The sequence below is a fragment of the Drosophila guanche genome, unplaced genomic scaffold (assembly GCF_900245975.1).
Source record: "Drosophila guanche unplaced genomic scaffold, DGUA_6, whole genome shotgun sequence".
Classification (NCBI taxonomy): Eukaryota; Metazoa; Arthropoda; class Insecta; order Diptera; family Drosophilidae; genus Drosophila; species Drosophila guanche.
In genome coordinates this window covers 817596-834310 of record NW_022995743.1, presented here as the reverse complement: position 1 = coordinate 834310, position 16715 = coordinate 817596, and the positions used below count along the sequence as shown (strand labels likewise).

At 49.7% G+C, this 16715-nt stretch overlaps 5 protein-coding genes across 6 annotated transcripts in view; 2 read left to right on the top strand and 3 right to left on the bottom strand.

Annotated features, from left to right (window-relative positions):
• The window catches only part of LOC117591815, a 37137-nt gene extending 35633 nt beyond the window's left edge, over nucleotides 1-1504 (bottom strand). Inside the window, exons 1-2 of the mRNA XM_034285154.1 lie at nucleotides 1350-1504; nucleotides 299-606 (exon numbers count right to left, since the gene is read on the bottom strand). The gene's annotated coding sequence lies outside the window, so the exon portion shown is untranslated. The remainder of the gene's footprint in view (nucleotides 1-298; nucleotides 607-1349) is intronic.
• A 5522-nt stretch (nucleotides 1505-7026) lies between these two features.
• LOC117579117 (cuticle protein 16.5) lies at nucleotides 7027-8057 on the top strand. Of its 2 annotated transcripts, none has more exons than XM_034264859.1 (3): nucleotides 7027-7132; nucleotides 7209-7485; nucleotides 7680-8057. In XM_034264859.1, the coding sequence occupies exons 1-3, from the start codon at nucleotides 7121-7123 to the stop codon at nucleotides 7958-7960; spliced, it is 570 nt and encodes a 189-aa protein (XP_034120750.1). In that variant the 5' UTR covers nucleotides 7027-7120; the 3' UTR covers nucleotides 7961-8057. The 2 variants fall into 2 exon arrangements, with proteins under 2 accessions (XP_034120750.1, XP_034120740.1); XM_034264849.1 differs by having other exon boundaries at nucleotides 7209-7583; nucleotides 7643-8043.
• Nucleotides 8058-8123: 66 nt separating this feature from the next.
• LOC117579070 (neuronal acetylcholine receptor subunit beta-2) lies at nucleotides 8124-10493 on the bottom strand. The gene is made up of 8 exons (XM_034264779.1): nucleotides 10107-10493; nucleotides 9896-10027; nucleotides 9659-9811; nucleotides 9410-9597; nucleotides 8813-9350; nucleotides 8617-8757; nucleotides 8386-8552; nucleotides 8124-8328 (listed from the first exon to the last, which is right to left on the bottom strand). The coding sequence occupies exons 1-8, from the start codon at nucleotides 10411-10413 to the stop codon at nucleotides 8206-8208; spliced, it is 1749 nt and encodes a 582-aa protein (XP_034120670.1). The 5' UTR covers nucleotides 10414-10493; the 3' UTR covers nucleotides 8124-8205.
• Nucleotides 10494-10643: 150 nt separating this feature from the next.
• Nucleotides 10644-13561, top strand: LOC117579029 (golgin subfamily A member 2). The gene is made up of 4 exons (XM_034264718.1): nucleotides 10644-10840; nucleotides 10926-11972; nucleotides 12028-12540; nucleotides 12603-13561. Exons 1-4 carry the CDS (start codon nucleotides 10784-10786, stop codon nucleotides 13374-13376), a joined length of 2391 nt encoding a protein of 796 aa, XP_034120609.1. The 5' UTR covers nucleotides 10644-10783; the 3' UTR covers nucleotides 13377-13561.
• Nucleotides 13562-13596: 35 nt separating this feature from the next.
• LOC117579089 (shugoshin) lies at nucleotides 13597-15147 on the bottom strand. The gene is made up of 2 exons (XM_034264804.1): nucleotides 14561-15147; nucleotides 13597-14500 (listed from the first exon to the last, which is right to left on the bottom strand). Exons 1-2 carry the CDS (start codon nucleotides 15053-15055, stop codon nucleotides 13667-13669), a joined length of 1329 nt encoding a protein of 442 aa, XP_034120695.1. The 5' UTR covers nucleotides 15056-15147; the 3' UTR covers nucleotides 13597-13666.
• Nucleotides 15148-16715: the final 1568 nt, after the last annotated feature.

Sequence of the window (16715 nt, the reverse complement as noted above, 5' to 3'; positions counted from 1 at the left end):
TTTCGATTTGAGTTTGTTCAACCCAGTTCGGACCTCGGCTCTTGGCTCTCGGCTCTCGGTTTCGATTTGCTGTACCATTAGATGGACATATGACAGATGATGGATGCAATGCACACTAGAGGAGATCTTTCCATATACAGCTTCCCCCTCGCTGTGGGAAATGTGGGACATTCGAGGCTCTGATCTCCTCTGCAAGTGAATCATGCCCTAGAAAATGGGCATATATCATATATCATATCATATCTTAAGTCTGGGATTAGCTAATTTTAGTAATTTAGCAATAATTAACACGACTCACCTCAAGTGGCACGAATCCAAAAAAGAAACCAGCAAAAATAACTTGCGGTTCGGTGGATCCGTGGATGGGTGGAAGCAGACGTAGACGCAGAGGCAGACGCAGAAGCAGAAGCAAACGCAGAAGTAAAAGAATCCACCATTTACTATAGTTTTCAGTTTTTACAAGTTTGTGGAAAATCCGTTACAAACATCAAGTTGTTGTGAAAATTCGTAAGTCGTTTTCGCAGTTGCTAAATCTTTTCAACACTTTGTTTTATAGTCTTTTGCGTTTTTGTTTATTTTTTCGTTTGGTTGTTTTTATGTTTTGTGCTAGAAATGAATGACAGATTGGAGATGGAACTTGCGGACAACAACTGATTGCAATGATAAAGGGGGAAAGCTTTCCCGGCCAACAAATTGAGTGAAAATCTCTCTTGAGATTGACTGCAACTCCAGATTGAGCCGAGCTAATACGGTTACCCAATCAGAGTCGGATTTCGGTAAGTTAGTAATAAGGGTCAAGTCCATTAAGACACGACACACAACATATACAGAGCCCATGGGCAGAGCAGACCTTGACATTAGGGCGTTTCGTATTTCGTTTCTTGGTGAACTTGGTTAACCGTTTTGTTTCGTTTCGTTTCGTTTCGGATTTCCTGCCTGCTCAAATCAATCAAAGCTCCCCCTCAAGCCTGCACTTAGTCGAATTACAGTTACAGTTAAATCGCAAGCAGTGTCTCCGCTCATTTTTGTCTCTGCATTTCAACACACACACACACACACACACATACACACCCACACTCTTCGATTATGCATATGTTTTTGCTGCAAGCAAATTATCAATTTAACCGCAAATGTAGCAGAAATATTGCACTGTTCACTGGAATTTGTTTATACATATTTATTCATCATTCGTCATACTTGTGTACATAAACAATTTCTAAATTCTGATAAGGCCTTGCGCTTGACTTTTTGCTTCGCACTGCTTGAAACACTTGTTGAAATGCAGGGAACACGAACACACAAACACACAAAACACAAATAAACACACAAGCACGCGGAGCGCGACTTACACGAGGTGGTGCAGCGCCTCTGGACTCCGCACACAAAATACGCGAGTGGGGAACTCAAACAGCTAAAATGTACGTTCAAATGGGGAGCACGGGCTCCACAACACAACCGACTCGCACGACAAATTGTTTTGGATTGGAAGCAGAGTTTCTTTCGTGACTCTTCGGGTCATAAAAAGCTAAGATATTCAAAATATGGTTGCGCGCGCTCTGATGAGTTGTACCCATTGTGAATTGTGTGTCCATATTGTGAATGGGCAATTTGTGGGAATTTTTGTCTGGGAAATTTTCTCATGATTGCTTCGAGCATGTTCGACGTGACGTGCTTGACGTGGAGTTGGAAGAGAGAATTTCACCTGAGAGCAACAAGTTTGCCGACTCGAGAGCATTTTAACAACGCCAAATGAATACCCTGGAATTTATGCAAGAGAATTTCAGTGGAAGTGTAATAATTATCATTTTAATAAAAATATACATTGTTGCATGAAGCAACGTAAACACAGAGTGGGGTACACTTTACAGGGTACTTTCCCCTCTCGACCCATATAGGGAGTGAGACCATAATGTAATATGAACACTAGAAATTTCATAAATTATAAGTGCTCTCTCTGATTAACCCTGTTAGCGCTGCTTTCCATTCAATTTGCGTGCGAAAAGGTCACAGTTGAAAGGATGCCCAGAGCCACACCCACACAACCACAGGCGCGCCCACCCACGCCCCCCAATACGGGCAAGGTAAGCATTGTCCTTCGAGTGGATATTTATGCTGAATTTGTGTCATTTAAATGTATGCAAAAAGGGCAAAGTTCGCCTAGAAATGTGTTTTAAATGTTATCTCTCGCCGGCAGCTGTGTAAGTTTTATGTCGCACCCGGCCCTCGGAGACAGTTCAAGGACGAACCAAGGAAACCAAATTGACATGGATAATATCTACAGATCGGTGACAAAGGTGCACCCACCTCTCAAATCTTATTATTCCATTTATGTACTCGTACATATTTACATACATATGTACATACATATGTAGATTATGGAATTCTTTTGCTACTGTGGCCAAAACACTTTCCATAGCTGACAACCCACACCACACCTCCCGCACACCAAATTGGCCAACTAATCAAAGGCCCAGCCAGCTTTTATGGCAAATTAATCGCCGCGGCTCGAAAGCTATTAAAAGCAGATCGCTGTTCGATTCGGAATTGGACAAATCAGCTTAGAAGTTGTTTTGCTTATGGCCATATGGCCATCGATCGATCGATTTCGCATCGCTGTTCACGGATTTCCGCTCCCAAGCTACTAGAATTTCCAGGCCTGCCTGATTCGGGGCCTCGAGTGGCGTCTTAGAGCGGGTCATTTGATACAGAAAAGAAAGGATGGGTGCCATGGATGCCATTGATGCCATGGATGCCATGGGATGGGATGGCTGTAGGAGTAGCGATTAGCATGTTAAACAAACGGTTCGGTGGGTTCTGTGGGTTCTGTGGGTTCTGTCGGCGGCTGCTTAAGTTCTATAATTAAGCGACATAAACTTGGGTATTAGGCGCTAAATACACAAAAATAAAGCGCTCCTCCAGAGACTGTGCGCCTGTGTCACTCCAGTCCACTCCACTCCACGATTTGCATAACTGTTTGGCTGGGCCACGCACTTGGAACTTGGTCATGGGTCTGGGCTGTGGCTCTGACTGTGGGTCTTGGGCTGCATTCAGAAACAGACGGACGGCAAATGAAAACAGAGGCAAACACACACAAGTACAGTTTTGGGCCGTGACACGCACATGCACAGGCACATGCACCTGTCCACATAAGCGGCCAGCGTCAGCCACCGTTGGTTGGGCTTTCATTTGCTGCTAAGAAAGAGTAAACAGCGCGACGCTCGCTTCTTCTTACACACAGATACGTATACCCTAACCAAATGGGATTCCATGACATCCAACCAGTGTGCAGTGTCTCACAGTGATGGAAAACTTTTGGGGATGTAAATTGAAACTGTAAGGGTATTTCCTCTGCGTCGTTCCGCTTTTCAGCTTCACTGTCTTCATTCTCTTTTCGTGAAACACAAAAGAATTTCCATCAATAATGTCAATAGTACTGCCACAACAACAACAACAGCAACAATAACAACAATGAGATCGCGACACTCCTCTTCGCTTTGACTTTGGCTTTGGGCTTCCCTTTGGTGTGTTGGTGTTCGGTCTTCGGTCTTCGGGTTTCTCGGTCTCTCTGGGGTTCTTCTTCTGTTTTCTTTCTGCCCGCGGCGACGTCTGCGTCCGTGCCGTGCAGCATTGCAGACGAATTATGACCATTAAAGCTGCTTGGGGTTTTAAGTTATTAGGCAACTTGAATTTCAAACTGCACTTGACAAATGCACACACACACACGCCCATGCAGTGAGTCTTTATGTAAGAACTCTTTACTTTTTGGTTAGATTTGATTGAATTTCACTCAAAGGCCTTTAACAAGTCAATCGCTACATCAATGATTGTGCAGCGAGGGGGCGTTGCAGGCCAGCCTTGTATTTAATATTAGATTTTAAGGTCAGTGGGCGGACAAACCAAAGCCAACCCACCCACCCATGAAACCATTCAGTCGTCCATCCATCCGTCACCTGTTGACTGCCATGCTGTAGGAGGGGACTTTAAACCCCTTTACATCGTGGACAACCCCTAAACATTGGTCTCCATCTCCGTGTGCACTGCTTATACACGGTTCCCTTCAGCTTCAGTGACTTTGATCTATATTTAAGTTCGCAATATTGATTGTGGGGTGACTTATGTATGCTGTGAAGGGGAATCGATAAATTAATCATCTGAGTTTTTTAAATCCATCCATTCCAGCTTCTTGCTACTTTAATTCCGTGCACCCATTTTCTTTTGAATTATTTTATGACAAAGTCTTTAAACACGCCACCTATGTTTTTACACGGCAAACAGCTTAAGCTTGCAAGCAGTGCTTGGCGCTTAAAGCTCCGATGCAAGCAGTCCACGTAGAAACCGTTGGAATTCAAAAGTGAATCAAAAACTCAAAGCAATGAGAACGAACGAGCGTGGATGATGGAGCATCATGACCAAAAGACGTTATCTAAGTGTACAATCTTCTGCAAGCCCCTACGCCTGGCCGCCAGGCGCCTGCAGCACACTTCCCATCCCCGTTCAATTCACAGCCGCACCCAGTTTGCCCATTATCAAGGCAATAACCGTTTCTCAAGCGACAGCCTGAATGCAGTCATCCCATAAACAAGGCGCACGACCGACCGCTCAACCGATCGACCGACTCCTGGTCTGTCAAGCGACAGCGTTGCGAGAAACGACACCACAAGACCAGGCCAATTCATGATTGGAAACTGTCATTGGGTCGTCGTCGCCTTCCATTTGGGATTGCCAAATGCAAAACGGCGGCGTGGAGCACCGAATTCCCCCGGCTCTGTGGCAACACCAGACACGTCGGACTCGGGGCTCTAACTTTGTCAGCCCCACATCCATATAGATTTCCATGTACACTGACTGGGCTGACTGGCTGACTGGCTGATTCATTCATTAATTCAGGCAAAGCGTCATAAATGCCACGCACTTTTTATGTGCGGCTCTGTCTGCTCCTTTGCGTCGTTGATTTTGCCGTTTGTTTCTGATTTAATTAAGCAGCGTTTGTCCATTTTGCAATGTTTCTTTGTCGTTGTGTTCTGTGGAATACCCTCACGGGGAGTAGTCTGCTTTTGAGCCGAAGTTTGTGGAGAGAAACGCAAGAGGCCTTGAACCAGTGGAAGCTTGGTGGATGTGCCCTCTGAAAGGGTTTTCAATGTTTCTTCTCGACTAATCCCGACAAAAGCAAGTGGATTTCTGTTAATTAGTTGAATTGCAAACACGCGCACAATGCGAGAGAAGAATTCTTTGAATGCGAGGCATTGGGAAACCAAAAACCCAAACGAACGCTGCCACCTAGTGGTTAATTTGGTTAATTGGGCCCGTCATCCAAAAGCTGAAACATTTTGCACTCATTTGGAGCTCATGCCGCCCGATCGCCAAATCGGGCCACCGGACTTGGCTTGGCCCGTTCGATCGGAGAGCCCCACAAAAGCGGAGCATTTGGTGTGTCAATTTGGCATTAGCGCTTGCCACCCTTCTAGGCGCAAGCGCTTGGGAGCTTGGAGCGAACAGAGCGAACAGAGCGAATCCAGGGCCGAGGAATCGCTTGTAAAGCGATTGCTGGAAAATTGCTTTCCACCTCGACCAAATGTGGGGCAGTGTGGTACTGACTGGGCAGTGGAAATCTTTTATTTATAAGCGGAGATAAGTGGACATGGAACACTTGTTTGGCTTGGCAGTTGCGGCGACCATCGATCCGACCAACAATTGTTGCTTTTGACTCAATATTTGCTAATAGATTTCACATAAATCACATTCCATTGGCATGATTTATGCACGAACTCCACTCGCAGGTGTCTCGTTCTCTTCTGGTGTCTCTATCTCTGTCTTTCCTCGTCTCTTAAGTATTTTGCTTGGGGCCTCTTGAGAGGAGGCCTCCGCCAGAGTGTTGCAAGCTGAAATGTGACACGGAAATTTCGGAATCGAACCCTTTCCCTGGTCGCAGTACCTATAAATAAATACTCTACCAAGAGTTTCTTTGCAGATAATCGAGCAATTTGTTGGGCTCTTTTGAGTGATCTTTTCAGATGAAAACATAAATATTTTATGAAGCGAGCGCAGCATGCCACCGATTCATACCCTCGCCCACCCTCAAGGGGTTAATCATGAATGCAATAAAAAGTCTCACGAGCTGCCAGATGCTGCCGCACAGATTGTGGCAGCGGGAGAAGGGGCAACTGCAATGACTCCTAGCCATAAGTGTCCTCGACTTCGACTCGACTTCGACTTGGACGGCGACTCCAACTGCGACTGTGTGAGGTGGCGTGGCCGCAGACATCTGTTATGGCCATCAAATATGGTCAAATGTGGCACGCTGCGGCATTCGTGGCACGATAAAGATAAATGCGAAGCCTGGGATTGTTGAATGTTCGATTTGGCAAGCGCCCATTATGCAATTTGGGGAGAATTTCAGAGCCACACCAGGCGACAGCAGCAGCCAGCCAGCACCAGTCGGGTCGAGAATTGTTACGAGAACAATTAGACAACATTCTCCATTGGCAAATTAAGTTGTTAGTGTTGCAAGGTTGTGTTTGGGTGGGGACTCACACTGATTAGATTGGGACACCCAATTTGGGGAGTTAATCAACGAATTCAATTAGCGGAGGCTTTCTAATTCGAAACTCCCCAGTGGAAATCCAGCGCCAGCTCCAGCTCCATCTCCAGACCTCCCTTTCCTGCCACACAGCACACAGAGTACACAGAGCAGCGAAGCCTTTGCCGGCAAGTGGTCTGCCTTGCCAGATCGTTGCGTCATCAGATCTGAGCTCCATCGTGGCACAGCCGCAGCCGCAGCAGCATCCCCTCCCGCTCCCGCTCCCACTGGCAGCAACAACATCCACGAGAACTGCATTCAGGCATCGTCCACTTCAGCTTCAGATACTTCACAAATTGGTGCTGCTGGCCCGCTTTGTTGACTGTTTTGTCTGACGCTCAGTTCAGTTCAGCTCAGATCGAAATCGAAATCGTTTGGCCATCTAGTCGAGCCATCTGTCCGTTCTGTCCGCCAAGAGTGCGTGGATCGAGATCTGTTCGTGGCGGAGCGGAGCGGTTTGCACTATAAAAGTAACGCAATGCACGCAATCCATTTACAGTTGCACTTCTCCCTCGAAGCCAAGCGAATCAAAGCCAAGCAGACATGAAACTTCTGGTGAGTCGAGCAGCAGGCGCCAGGCCAGGATCCTAAGGATACTTACAGAGATCTCTGCCTGTCCAACTGTCTCCAGATCCTGACCACCACCCTGTTGGCTGTGGCGAGCGCCGCCCCCGGACTACTCGACTATGGGGGACTGGGACACACAGCGCCGGCCATTAGCTACGGACACGCTGCGCCCGCCATCAGCTATGCGGCTGCCGCTCCGGTCATCAAATCCTACGCCCCGGCCATCAGCTATGCAGCCCCCACCGTCGTGAAGTCGTACGCCGCTCCGGCCATCAGCTACGCGGCTCCGGCTCCGTCCTACAGCTATGCGGCCCATGCTCCGGCCATCAGCTATGCCGCTCCCACTGTGCTCAAGTCGTATGCCGCGCCCGTGGCAGTGGCTGCTCCGGTGGCTGTTAAATCCTACGCCCCGGCCACCAGCTACTCGCACTTCAGTTCGGTATGCAATTCGCACACAGCCCCCGTGAAGATCCAACTAATCTTTGCGCTGATCCACAGGTTGTTTCCCATGCCGCGCCCATCGTTAAGTCATATGCCGCTCCGGCCATCAGCTATGCCGCACCTGCCGTGGTCAAGTCGTACGCCGCTCCTGCCATCAGCTACGCCGCACCCGCTGTCGTCAAGTCATACGCTGCTCCGGCCATCAGCTATGCGGCTCCTGCTCCGTCCTACAGCTACGCGGCCCATGCTCCGGCCATCAGCTATGCCGCACCGGCCGTGGTCAAGTCTTACGCCGCACCCGCCATCAGCTATGCCGCACCCACACTCCTGAAGTCGTACGGCGGCTATGATGACGGCCACTACGGTTATCACTAAGCGGACGCGGCTCCATCGGGGGTTGGGGACAGGAGGCATGGAAGCGGACGAGGTCGAGGAGCTGCAACAGCCGAGGCACGTTCTTTCTTTAACATTTAACATTTCTTTCCATCCGAATCGCATCGAACCAAACCGAACCGAACCGAACCGGACCGGATCTGTCTGCTCTCTGAATATTTCGTATTTATTTAAGGATCCATTACTACTTATCTCCCACTGCAAATAAATGAAAACCATTCGACTTTTCAAACGCCACTCGTCACAGTCATCACCCCGAAGGCAATGCACACGCCAATGAAGCTCAGGTTGTTCAGGATCTTGGCCAGATGGGGCCAGGGTTTCTCCAGAATGTCACAGTACTCGTTCGCCTGCAAGAACACAGCCCTCGTATGTGGATGAACATTCACTGACTTATAGGCACTCACATCCGCATAGCGCAGTCCCAGCACACAGCGCAGGAGGTTCGAGTTGATCAACGTGGCGACGAATGCGGGCGCCTTGGACCTAGGCGGATAGCACTCCAGCCACATGATGCAGATGTGCAGCACGTAGCAGTAGCAGCTGACAATCATTACGATCTTGTAGCCCGACACTAGACGAGGGTCGCAGAGGGAACCATTTTGTACTCACAGATAATTCAGAGATGATCGACTTACTCAGGGCGGGCACATAGTGCGGAGAGGCGTGGCGCGTGATGTACATCAGAGCCCAGGAAATGATGAGGATGGCGATCAGTATGAGAGCACTGCGACGGGTGGAGCGAAGCAAAAACGACAGGATAATGAAGATCTCGCACGCTGCAACGCAACAGGAAATTTGATTATCAAATCAACACGGGAGAACTGTCCATACCAATCAGCGGCATATAAAATACCGACATGTAGAAGGCGCTGTTCCGTTGCAGCATAAACCCAATGGACACATCGCCTGTCATCGTCTGGAGCCTGCCCTGGTCTGAGTATCGACCGGCTGTGGCCGTGTCGTTGCCCAGATTCACCACCGATACGCCGACGATTGTCCAGCCCGATGGCGTGTTCACGTGCTCATTGGGTGCGATCGGACTGCGCTGTCGTTCGTAGTTTAAGATTATGTTGCTCTCGCTCGGCTGTCTGAGCACGCCGAGCTCCACGTTGCACTCGATGCGCTCCTTTGGCCAGTTACGTGCGCTGTTCACGCACCAGCTGGACAGCTCCAGGTTGCTGGCGTACAGGGTGACGTTGCCGTCCGAAAAGACACGCAGCTCGTAGGCCTTGAGCGCCTCGCCAAGCGAGTCCATGGCTCCGTTCAGAACAGTTAGCTTCGGTGTCCAGATCTGCAGGAGGGGATGCTCGAAGGACTTCAGTTGTCCGAAATCCTCGGGATCCCAGCTCAGGCGCTTATCCTGCCAGTGCTGTAGAGGGGACCAGAAGAAGGTTATTCGTTTGAACGGGCCGGAATTTCCCTGCTTACCAACATCAGATGCATTCGGGTGCTGAGCAAGGCATTGGCCTGCTCGTAGGCGATCGAGCGCGCCTGAAAGTGGAACCCAATCGTGGTTAGGTTGACCGGGACGCTCGAGTTCTCGGCCTGGAATACGAGATTCGCCAGCAGTAGCTGCTCCACTGATAGCGCAGCCGTCTCCTTTGATATTTCCTTGTCTGCAATGATGGGCAGTCAAAAGAGAAACAGGAACAATGGAGCAAGCCTTCAGGCACTCACCAAACCCATCGAAGGAGCAGTCGTAGAACCAGCGGGCCGAGTTGGTGCCAAAGGAGCTGAAGCTTATGTAGTTGATAGTCAGGGGCGAGGCGTCCATGAACTGTAAGAGCGGCTCCGTTTTGAATCCGGGTATGTAAACAAACAGCTCAGCATCTGCGGAAATGTTGGGCGTGATTTAGAGGAAGTGACGCCAGCGATAAGCACTTTGGATATCGACAGAGTCGACACGAAGCTCACCCTGCGTCTGCACAATCTCTATTGGCGTCGGCTCAAACACTGATAGTAAATTCCGATCTTGATTCGTGGAGACACGTCGCAGGCCCATGGCCGTGCGGATGGCGGAAAACGTATTTCCGCCGGCTCCTATCACTGCAATAGAGAGAGGTTAACATATCACCAATGCCATTGCGTGTCGCAGAGAAAATACATAACGGTAACCTTGACATACCAATCTCGTACACGCGGTCATTGGGGCGCAGTCTGTTTGTCACCGAGAGCAGGATGTGCGCGTCCATGCTGGTGAGCACATAGAACTTCAGGTGCAGACGCTCCTTGCCCTTGATCTGGTTGTTGTCCAGCGTGTGCACCATGAAGAAGTCCCGGTAGGCATAGCCCGCCTCCTTAATCGTATAGCTCTCGCACGAATCCAGTTGGGCAAAGCTTATGTTATATCGGCCGGCTGCCGTGTGGGCGGGCAGTGCCAGGCACAGGCAGAGAACCAGAGCAGAGTTGATAAGGCACGGAATATAATTCATTTTTCTTGCTTTTGCTGTTGCCCTTCCGTCCGATTCGACGGCGATGCGATTTCGTTATGCATTCAAATTCCGAATCGACGGCGAAATCGACTTACAAATCCCTCCAAACAAAAACCAACAATCGCATTTGTCTATCGCCGGCGAAGCCGTCGCTAAGTGTGACCGAATCTGATTATTGGCATATTTCTTAACATTATATACGGTCAGGCAGCATACTTTATCGATAAGAACACGGTCACACCAACACTTGCCCAATCATTTGCTTAAAATTGATTCGGTTGTTTTTTGTACATTTTGTGGGTTTTGGACATTAAAATTGGGTGATTAGCTCAAAAAAGAGAAGCTCCCGCAGTTGCTGCCAACATTGGCCATGGCAGATGACACACAGGATGCCAAGGCGCAGAAACTGGCCGCAGCCAGAAAGAAGGTAGGGAGAAATATTTCTCGGCGCTTGTGACGTGGACAACGTTAAGGTTTATTATTGATTTTGTTTTAAAACAATGTTGCCACAGCTGAAGGAGTATCAGCAGCGCAACAACAGCCATGCCGGAGGCGAGGAGCATTTACCCATAAGCACACACTCCTCCACCGTCAGCATTGCCAGCAACTTGTCCGAGCGCTCCGACAGCGAGGTGATTTTGAATGAAAATGGGGCAGCTGCCAACACACAGCATGTCCAGCAACAGTCGGAGGAGGAGACTACGTCCCTGGTAGCGCCGGCAGCCCTGCCCAACCCCACAGCAGCAGCGTTCTTTACCCAACCGGAACCGGAACCGGACGCGCCTATATTCGCCCAGAATGGAGCTTACAATGAGTCCTCCAATCTGCAGGCCATCCAGGTCATTATTGCGGAGAAGGCCCTGCTGAACGCTGAGCTGACCAGAGCCCGTCTCGGCTGCCGCGAGCGGGAGCTGGAACTGGAGGAGGTTCGCACCGAGCACGCCCAGACCAGACAGCGCCTCGAGCAGCTGCAGCAGCACTGTCAGGGGCAGCAGGCGGGTGTGGAAATGCAGCGCCAGCACAATGCACAGCTGCAGCACAAGCTGGCCCAATCGCAAGCACAAATCGAGGACCAGCAGTCGCATCTGCTCGAAATGGAAGCACAGCTGAAGCAGCTGAACCTCCGCCAAGATGAACTGCAGCGACAGCTTGCCGAGAAGTCGAACGAACTGGAGATGGCACAGCTGAAGTTGCGCCAGCTCTCCGACGAGTCGAACATCAATGCCGACAACCGCGTGGAGTCCCTCACCCAGACGCAGTACATGTACGAACAGCAGATCAGAGACCTGCAGGCCATGGTGGGACAGTTGACGCAAGACAAGGAGCAGGCCTCCAGCCAGTATCAGAACTATGTCCAGCACCAGTCCAGCGAGATAGCCAAGCTCAACGAGAAGAACTCTGAGCTGACCGAGGAGTTGCTCCAGCTCAGGGAACGCGAGCGCCAGCTCGTGGAGCACGTGAGTGGTCTGGAGCGCGACATACAGAAGAATCTGAGCCTGCAAGCGCAGTTCAAGGAGGCCAGCCAGCCCCAGGCGCCTGCACAGCCCCAAATCGATCAGGTAACCAAAGCACTTTCAAGGTTTTGCAATCATTTATGACCTCATATCTCTGCAGACTGCTCTGACAGCAGAGCTGGCTGCCCTCAAAGAGCGCCTCAGTGACTTTGACTTTGAGCGACACGAGTTCCAGTTGAAGATCAAGTCCCAGGATGACCAGTTGCATGGGAAGGAGGCGGCTATCGCTGAGCTGGAGCAGCAGTTGGATCGCCTGCAGGCCGAACAGCCGGATCAGACCAAACTTCTGGCCACCATGGAGTCGGACAAGGTGGCCGCCTCGCGAGCCCTCAGCCAGAATGTGGAGATGAAGCAACAGCTGGACGAGCTGGAGCAAAAGTTTGTCCAGCTAACAAACGACAAGGCTGAGCTGGTCATCCGCCTGGATGCTGAGGAGTTTGCCAATCGCGAGATACGACACAATTTCGACAGCATGCAGCAGAAGCTGCTGGCCAACGAGGAGCGCTTCAAGTTCAAGGACGAAGAGATGATTCGCCTCTCGCACGAGAATGTGGAACTCCAACGCCAGCAGCTGATGCTGAAGCAGCAACTGGATCGTCTGAAGCACTATGAGGTGGGTGGATAATGGCACATTTTGTCCCTGGGCTTGTCATCTTAACAAGGTTTATTTCGCAGGTCAATGCCTACCATAGCCAGTCGAGTAAGCCAGTCGGTGATGAAACTGGAGATGCAGAAGAGAGCGAAACCAAGGAGCACCATGCTCATGATCATGATCATCCCGATCACCATTCACATGATCATTCGCACGACCATCACGATCCACATGATCATTCAGATGGCCATTCACATGAACATTCGCATGGCCATTCACACGACCATCATCAGGAGCAATTGTCACCCGGCTCTCTGCCCACGGCCGAGGCTGTGGAGAGGCTGCAGGCGCGTTTCACCACACTGATTAGCCAAGTGGCCGATCTGACTGAGGAGAAGCACAGCCTGGAGCATCTGGTGCTCCAGCTGCAGGGCGAGACTGAGACGATTGGCGAGTACATAGCCCTGTACCAGACGCAGCGACGGATGCTAAAGCAGCGCGAGTACGAGAAGGCTACTCAGATGAGTCTGCTGCAGGCCGAGCGCGAGCAGCTGAGGGAGAAGATTGAGGCGCTCAACAAGCTGGTGGCCAGCCTGGGCGTGGAGTTGCCCGCCGACCAAGTCCAAGGGCAACCGCAGGCAGCAACACTTCAGCACTTGCCGAGCGAACAGGCGGTTCCTCGGACACAGACTGCCTCCCATGAAGACAGCAATGGGGAAAACTCGCAGCAGATTCTGAACAAGATTCAAAGCATCATCACTGAGATCAAGGAGAACACCGAGCAGCCAACGACTGCCCTCTCCGGCCATCCTGTGGATCACCTCAACTGTTGTCTGGGCAAATTCGAGGTGGTCTGATGTGGAGGCTGCTCTCAAAGTGCAATTATTGTCGGCCTCCGTAAACCAATCTACTTTATAAATATATACTATCCTATGCTATATTATCGTATTTAAATGTTCATCCTGTCCCAATCCGTTTTGTACATGTGTTTCCAAATAAATCAAGCTTTGATGGGGAGCCAACCACAAAGCAATCCTCTATACAAACACTCGAACGAAATGCACATCCAAGTGGGAATTCGCATTACGATTTAACAATATAATTTACTAAGATAATGAACATGCAAATTTTAGAAACAGGAACACATTTATGTACTGTTCTTTTTGGACTGGGAATTGTTGCGCATTTTCCTATTTAGGTTTGGCTCCTTCAGCGAGGTAGGACGACATTGGCGACTCGGCCGCCCACTGCCGCTGCAGCTGGACTGGTCATCTTGGGGACTCTTATGGCTCGCACTGAGCGTTTCCTGGCTGGTTTGAAATCTTGTCCTGGCCGTGGACACACTGACCGTCTCCTCTTGTGGGTCATTATGCGGTTTTTTCTTTGTTGTTCCGTTTTTCTTTGCGACAGCGGCCGGGGAAGAATGCGGTGTGCTGGTGCTGCCGGAGGCACTGATAATGCCATTGAATTGACTCTGGCGTGGCGAGACAACAGACATGTGCACGTGCATGGGCATCGGTGAAAGTGGCAGATGCCTCTGCTGCTGTATGCTCATCTCCTGACTGCTGTCATCAGCGTGGCAGGAAATGGTCAGGGCGGGTGGTTCTGGCTTCCCCCGAACCTGAGCGCCGCTCTCCTTGGGCACATTTTCGCTAAGCTCGCGAAGGACTTGGCCCCGCGCGGATCTAGTGCGGATTGGGGTATCTCTTACATCACAAATCTCCATCGACGGAAAGCTGTAGTTGGAGGAGTTATCCGAGGCGAACTCGTAGTCCGTTTCCTCTATGATAAAGCAGAGGCTGGCCAGTCCCGCGTTGTCGACACATGGAGAGTCCTCGTCGACGACACAGGGAGAGTCCTCGTCGACGACACAGGGAGAGTCCTCGTCGACGACACAGGGAGAGTCCTCGTCGGAGTCGTCTAAGGCCAAGGCCATTTCCGCGATGCGTCTTGGAGGTGGCGTCACTGCACTATAGATGTACTACAAGTACATTTCTTTTTAGTCTTAATCCGCAAGGGGAATGACTTTGTGTCTAATTACCTGTGTTTGTGTCTGTGTCGCCTCTGGGGATGCGGTTGCCGCATTCACTTCTGTGGCGTCTTCTGCTATGACACCGCTGCTACTGTTACGGAGTGTGCTGTTGCTGCTGCTGCTGCTGCGGCGACTGCTGGGTGAACAAGTCCTAGTAGGTCTGGTCATGTCACTGAAGCGACGCATTTCGTTACAAACTTCCTTAATGCTGGACCGTCGATTGGCAGTTGGCGATTTGAGCTCTTCCTGTTGCGTATGATTGACGCTTGCAGGGTTGTCCTCCTCCAGGTCCAGGTCCTTCATCAAGGCACTGAGGGCGCACTTTATCTGACGCTTTTTGGTGTCCATTGCCAGTACGCGGTACTCTCGCTCATCCAAGAGCTCCGTTTGTAGGTTGACGACCAGCTTTTTGTACTCCCCCAACTCCACCCGCAGCTTCTGTACATGGCCCATCAGTTCGGCATTCAATAACTTGTACTGCAGCTCTACATTTTTTGTGCTCATTTTAATCACTTTTATATATTTTTCAAACAGACGCGACGCTAGTGCGGCAAAACCATTAATAGATCCATCTTGAAAATCGTCGACTGTCAAATTTGAGATATATCGATAGTTGTTTTGAACATCGATACATCTTTTCAGCAAAAGGGTAGGATTTCCAAGTCTGGAAAATCAATGAAGCGCACTTCAACAGGATGTGGAAAATAAATCTCGATGGTTTTTCGCCCAACGCGACTTTCAAAATGGTTTTTGTTGCAGGCTAGTTCATTAGGGTGACCGATCCTCAGGATTTCAATCGAAATTAATCGACGGACCGATAGGAGGAAGTCACAGCGAAGCGCGTTTATATTCGCCACAGTCCATCTCTAGCAGCCAACTTGCAGCACGTAAATTTTGTTGTTTTCTCGAAAACCATAGACTAGCAGATTATAAGAAATGTTGCAACGCTAGCCCTCACAGAGTGAATAATCATTGCGAGATGTGCTAAAAAACGAGTGGACAGAAACGAAGTAATAATACAAATCTAGGGGCTGATTGCTCTGAGTGCGGCTGTGTGCGTGATGTGAGTGAAAGTTCTGGTGTAGTGTGCGTGTGTTTGTGTACAACCACAAAAAATTAGGCAAATTTGTTGTTATTTTTAGTTAATTTCGGCCCTTTTTTATACTACGCTATTGCACCTTTCGCGATTATCCGTTTGCACGAAAACATACTAAAAATTCCTGCGTGAAAGAGAAGCCCGCGCCTTCTGTGAACTGTTTTGGAACCTGCCTGTATTCTCCATTTCCCTTCCCTCTCTATCCATTAGTATTAACTAATCACGGACAATTGGCCGAAACGACAAAACAGCAACTAAAGGAAGTAAATAATTAATCGGGCGAGAATTTCACTCAAAAGCAGCCACAACTCAAACCCGAAACCCGCTTCAAGGTAAGTTTGTTTGTAACCCGTTCTTTGCACACATTCACACACTCCCATAAGTGTACATACACCAGTGTGCAGTGGAGCTGCATTTGCAAATTGGAGAGTTATTGATAAAGCTTATCTACGCTACGCTATGAGATATCATAAATTATGGGGACCTGGCCAGAGATAACAAGGGGATTGGGTTCCTTATCTTACAGTCCTCTAACCAAATAGCACCTAGTCAAATGTAGGCACCTATTTTGAACTGCAAGTTGTAGTTGTCCGTGAGAATTCGCCGAGTACAAAAGAACATGGAAAACGTTTTTACACGTTCTAAACGTAAGGGTGCAACAAACTTTAGCTTCTTTGATTTTCTTTTTTCACCGACTGCATTTCACCTGTTTGTTGGCTGTCTGACGCTTCTTTTTAATCATATTAAGCAAAACGCCAGGCACGCGACGCATGACGAAAGCGGCGGCGTCTGCAACCAGAACCTGGCATACCCATGCCTTCCACACCCCATCCACAAGCAGCCCCATCACTGACCTACAAAGAGTACATTGCACGCCGCCAGCTCTGCCGCGAAACTATGCACAGTCAAGGGTGGGTTTTTACATTTATCCAGAGTTGCGAATCGGATTTGTAAGGAAAACGCTCAATCTGATGATAGCTGAAAGGTTTAAGGGAGGGGCTACCAGAAGCACTCCCACAGAGATGGGAAAGGCATGGAGTCCTTCCCCCCCCCCCCCCCCCCCCCCCC

Coding starts and splice junctions, on each gene's coding strand:
- LOC117579029 (XM_034264718.1), top strand. CDS start 10,784: ATGGCAGATGACACACAGGATGCCAAGGCGCAGAAACTGGCCGCAGCC. Junction 11,973..12,027: donor CACAGCCCCAAATCGATCAG/GTAACCAAAGCA, acceptor ATATCTCTGCAG/ACTGCTCTGACAGCAGAGCT. Junction 12,541..12,602: donor ATCGTCTGAAGCACTATGAG/GTGGGTGGATAA, acceptor TTTATTTCGCAG/GTCAATGCCTACCATAGCCA.
- LOC117579089 (XM_034264804.1), bottom strand. CDS start 15,055: ATGAGCACAAAAAATGTAGAGCTGCAGTACAAGTTATTGAATGCCGAA. Junction 14,501..14,560: donor CGACACAGACACAAACACAG/GTAATTAGACAC, acceptor ATGTACTTGTAG/TACATCTATAGTGCAGTGAC.
- LOC117579117 (XM_034264849.1), top strand. Junction 7,584..7,642: donor GCTACTCGCACTTCAGTTCG/GTATGCAATTCG, acceptor GCTGATCCACAG/GTTGTTTCCCATGCCGCGCC.
- LOC117579070 (XM_034264779.1), bottom strand. CDS start 10,413: ATGAATTATATTCCGTGCCTTATCAACTCTGCTCTGGTTCTCTGCCTG. Junction 9,598..9,658: donor CTGCTCCTTCGATGGGTTTG/GTGAGTGCCTGA, acceptor CCATCATTGCAG/ACAAGGAAATATCAAAGGAG. Junction 8,553..8,616: donor GCACTATGTGCCCGCCCTGA/GTAAGTCGATCA, acceptor ACCCTCGTCTAG/TGTCGGGCTACAAGATCGTA.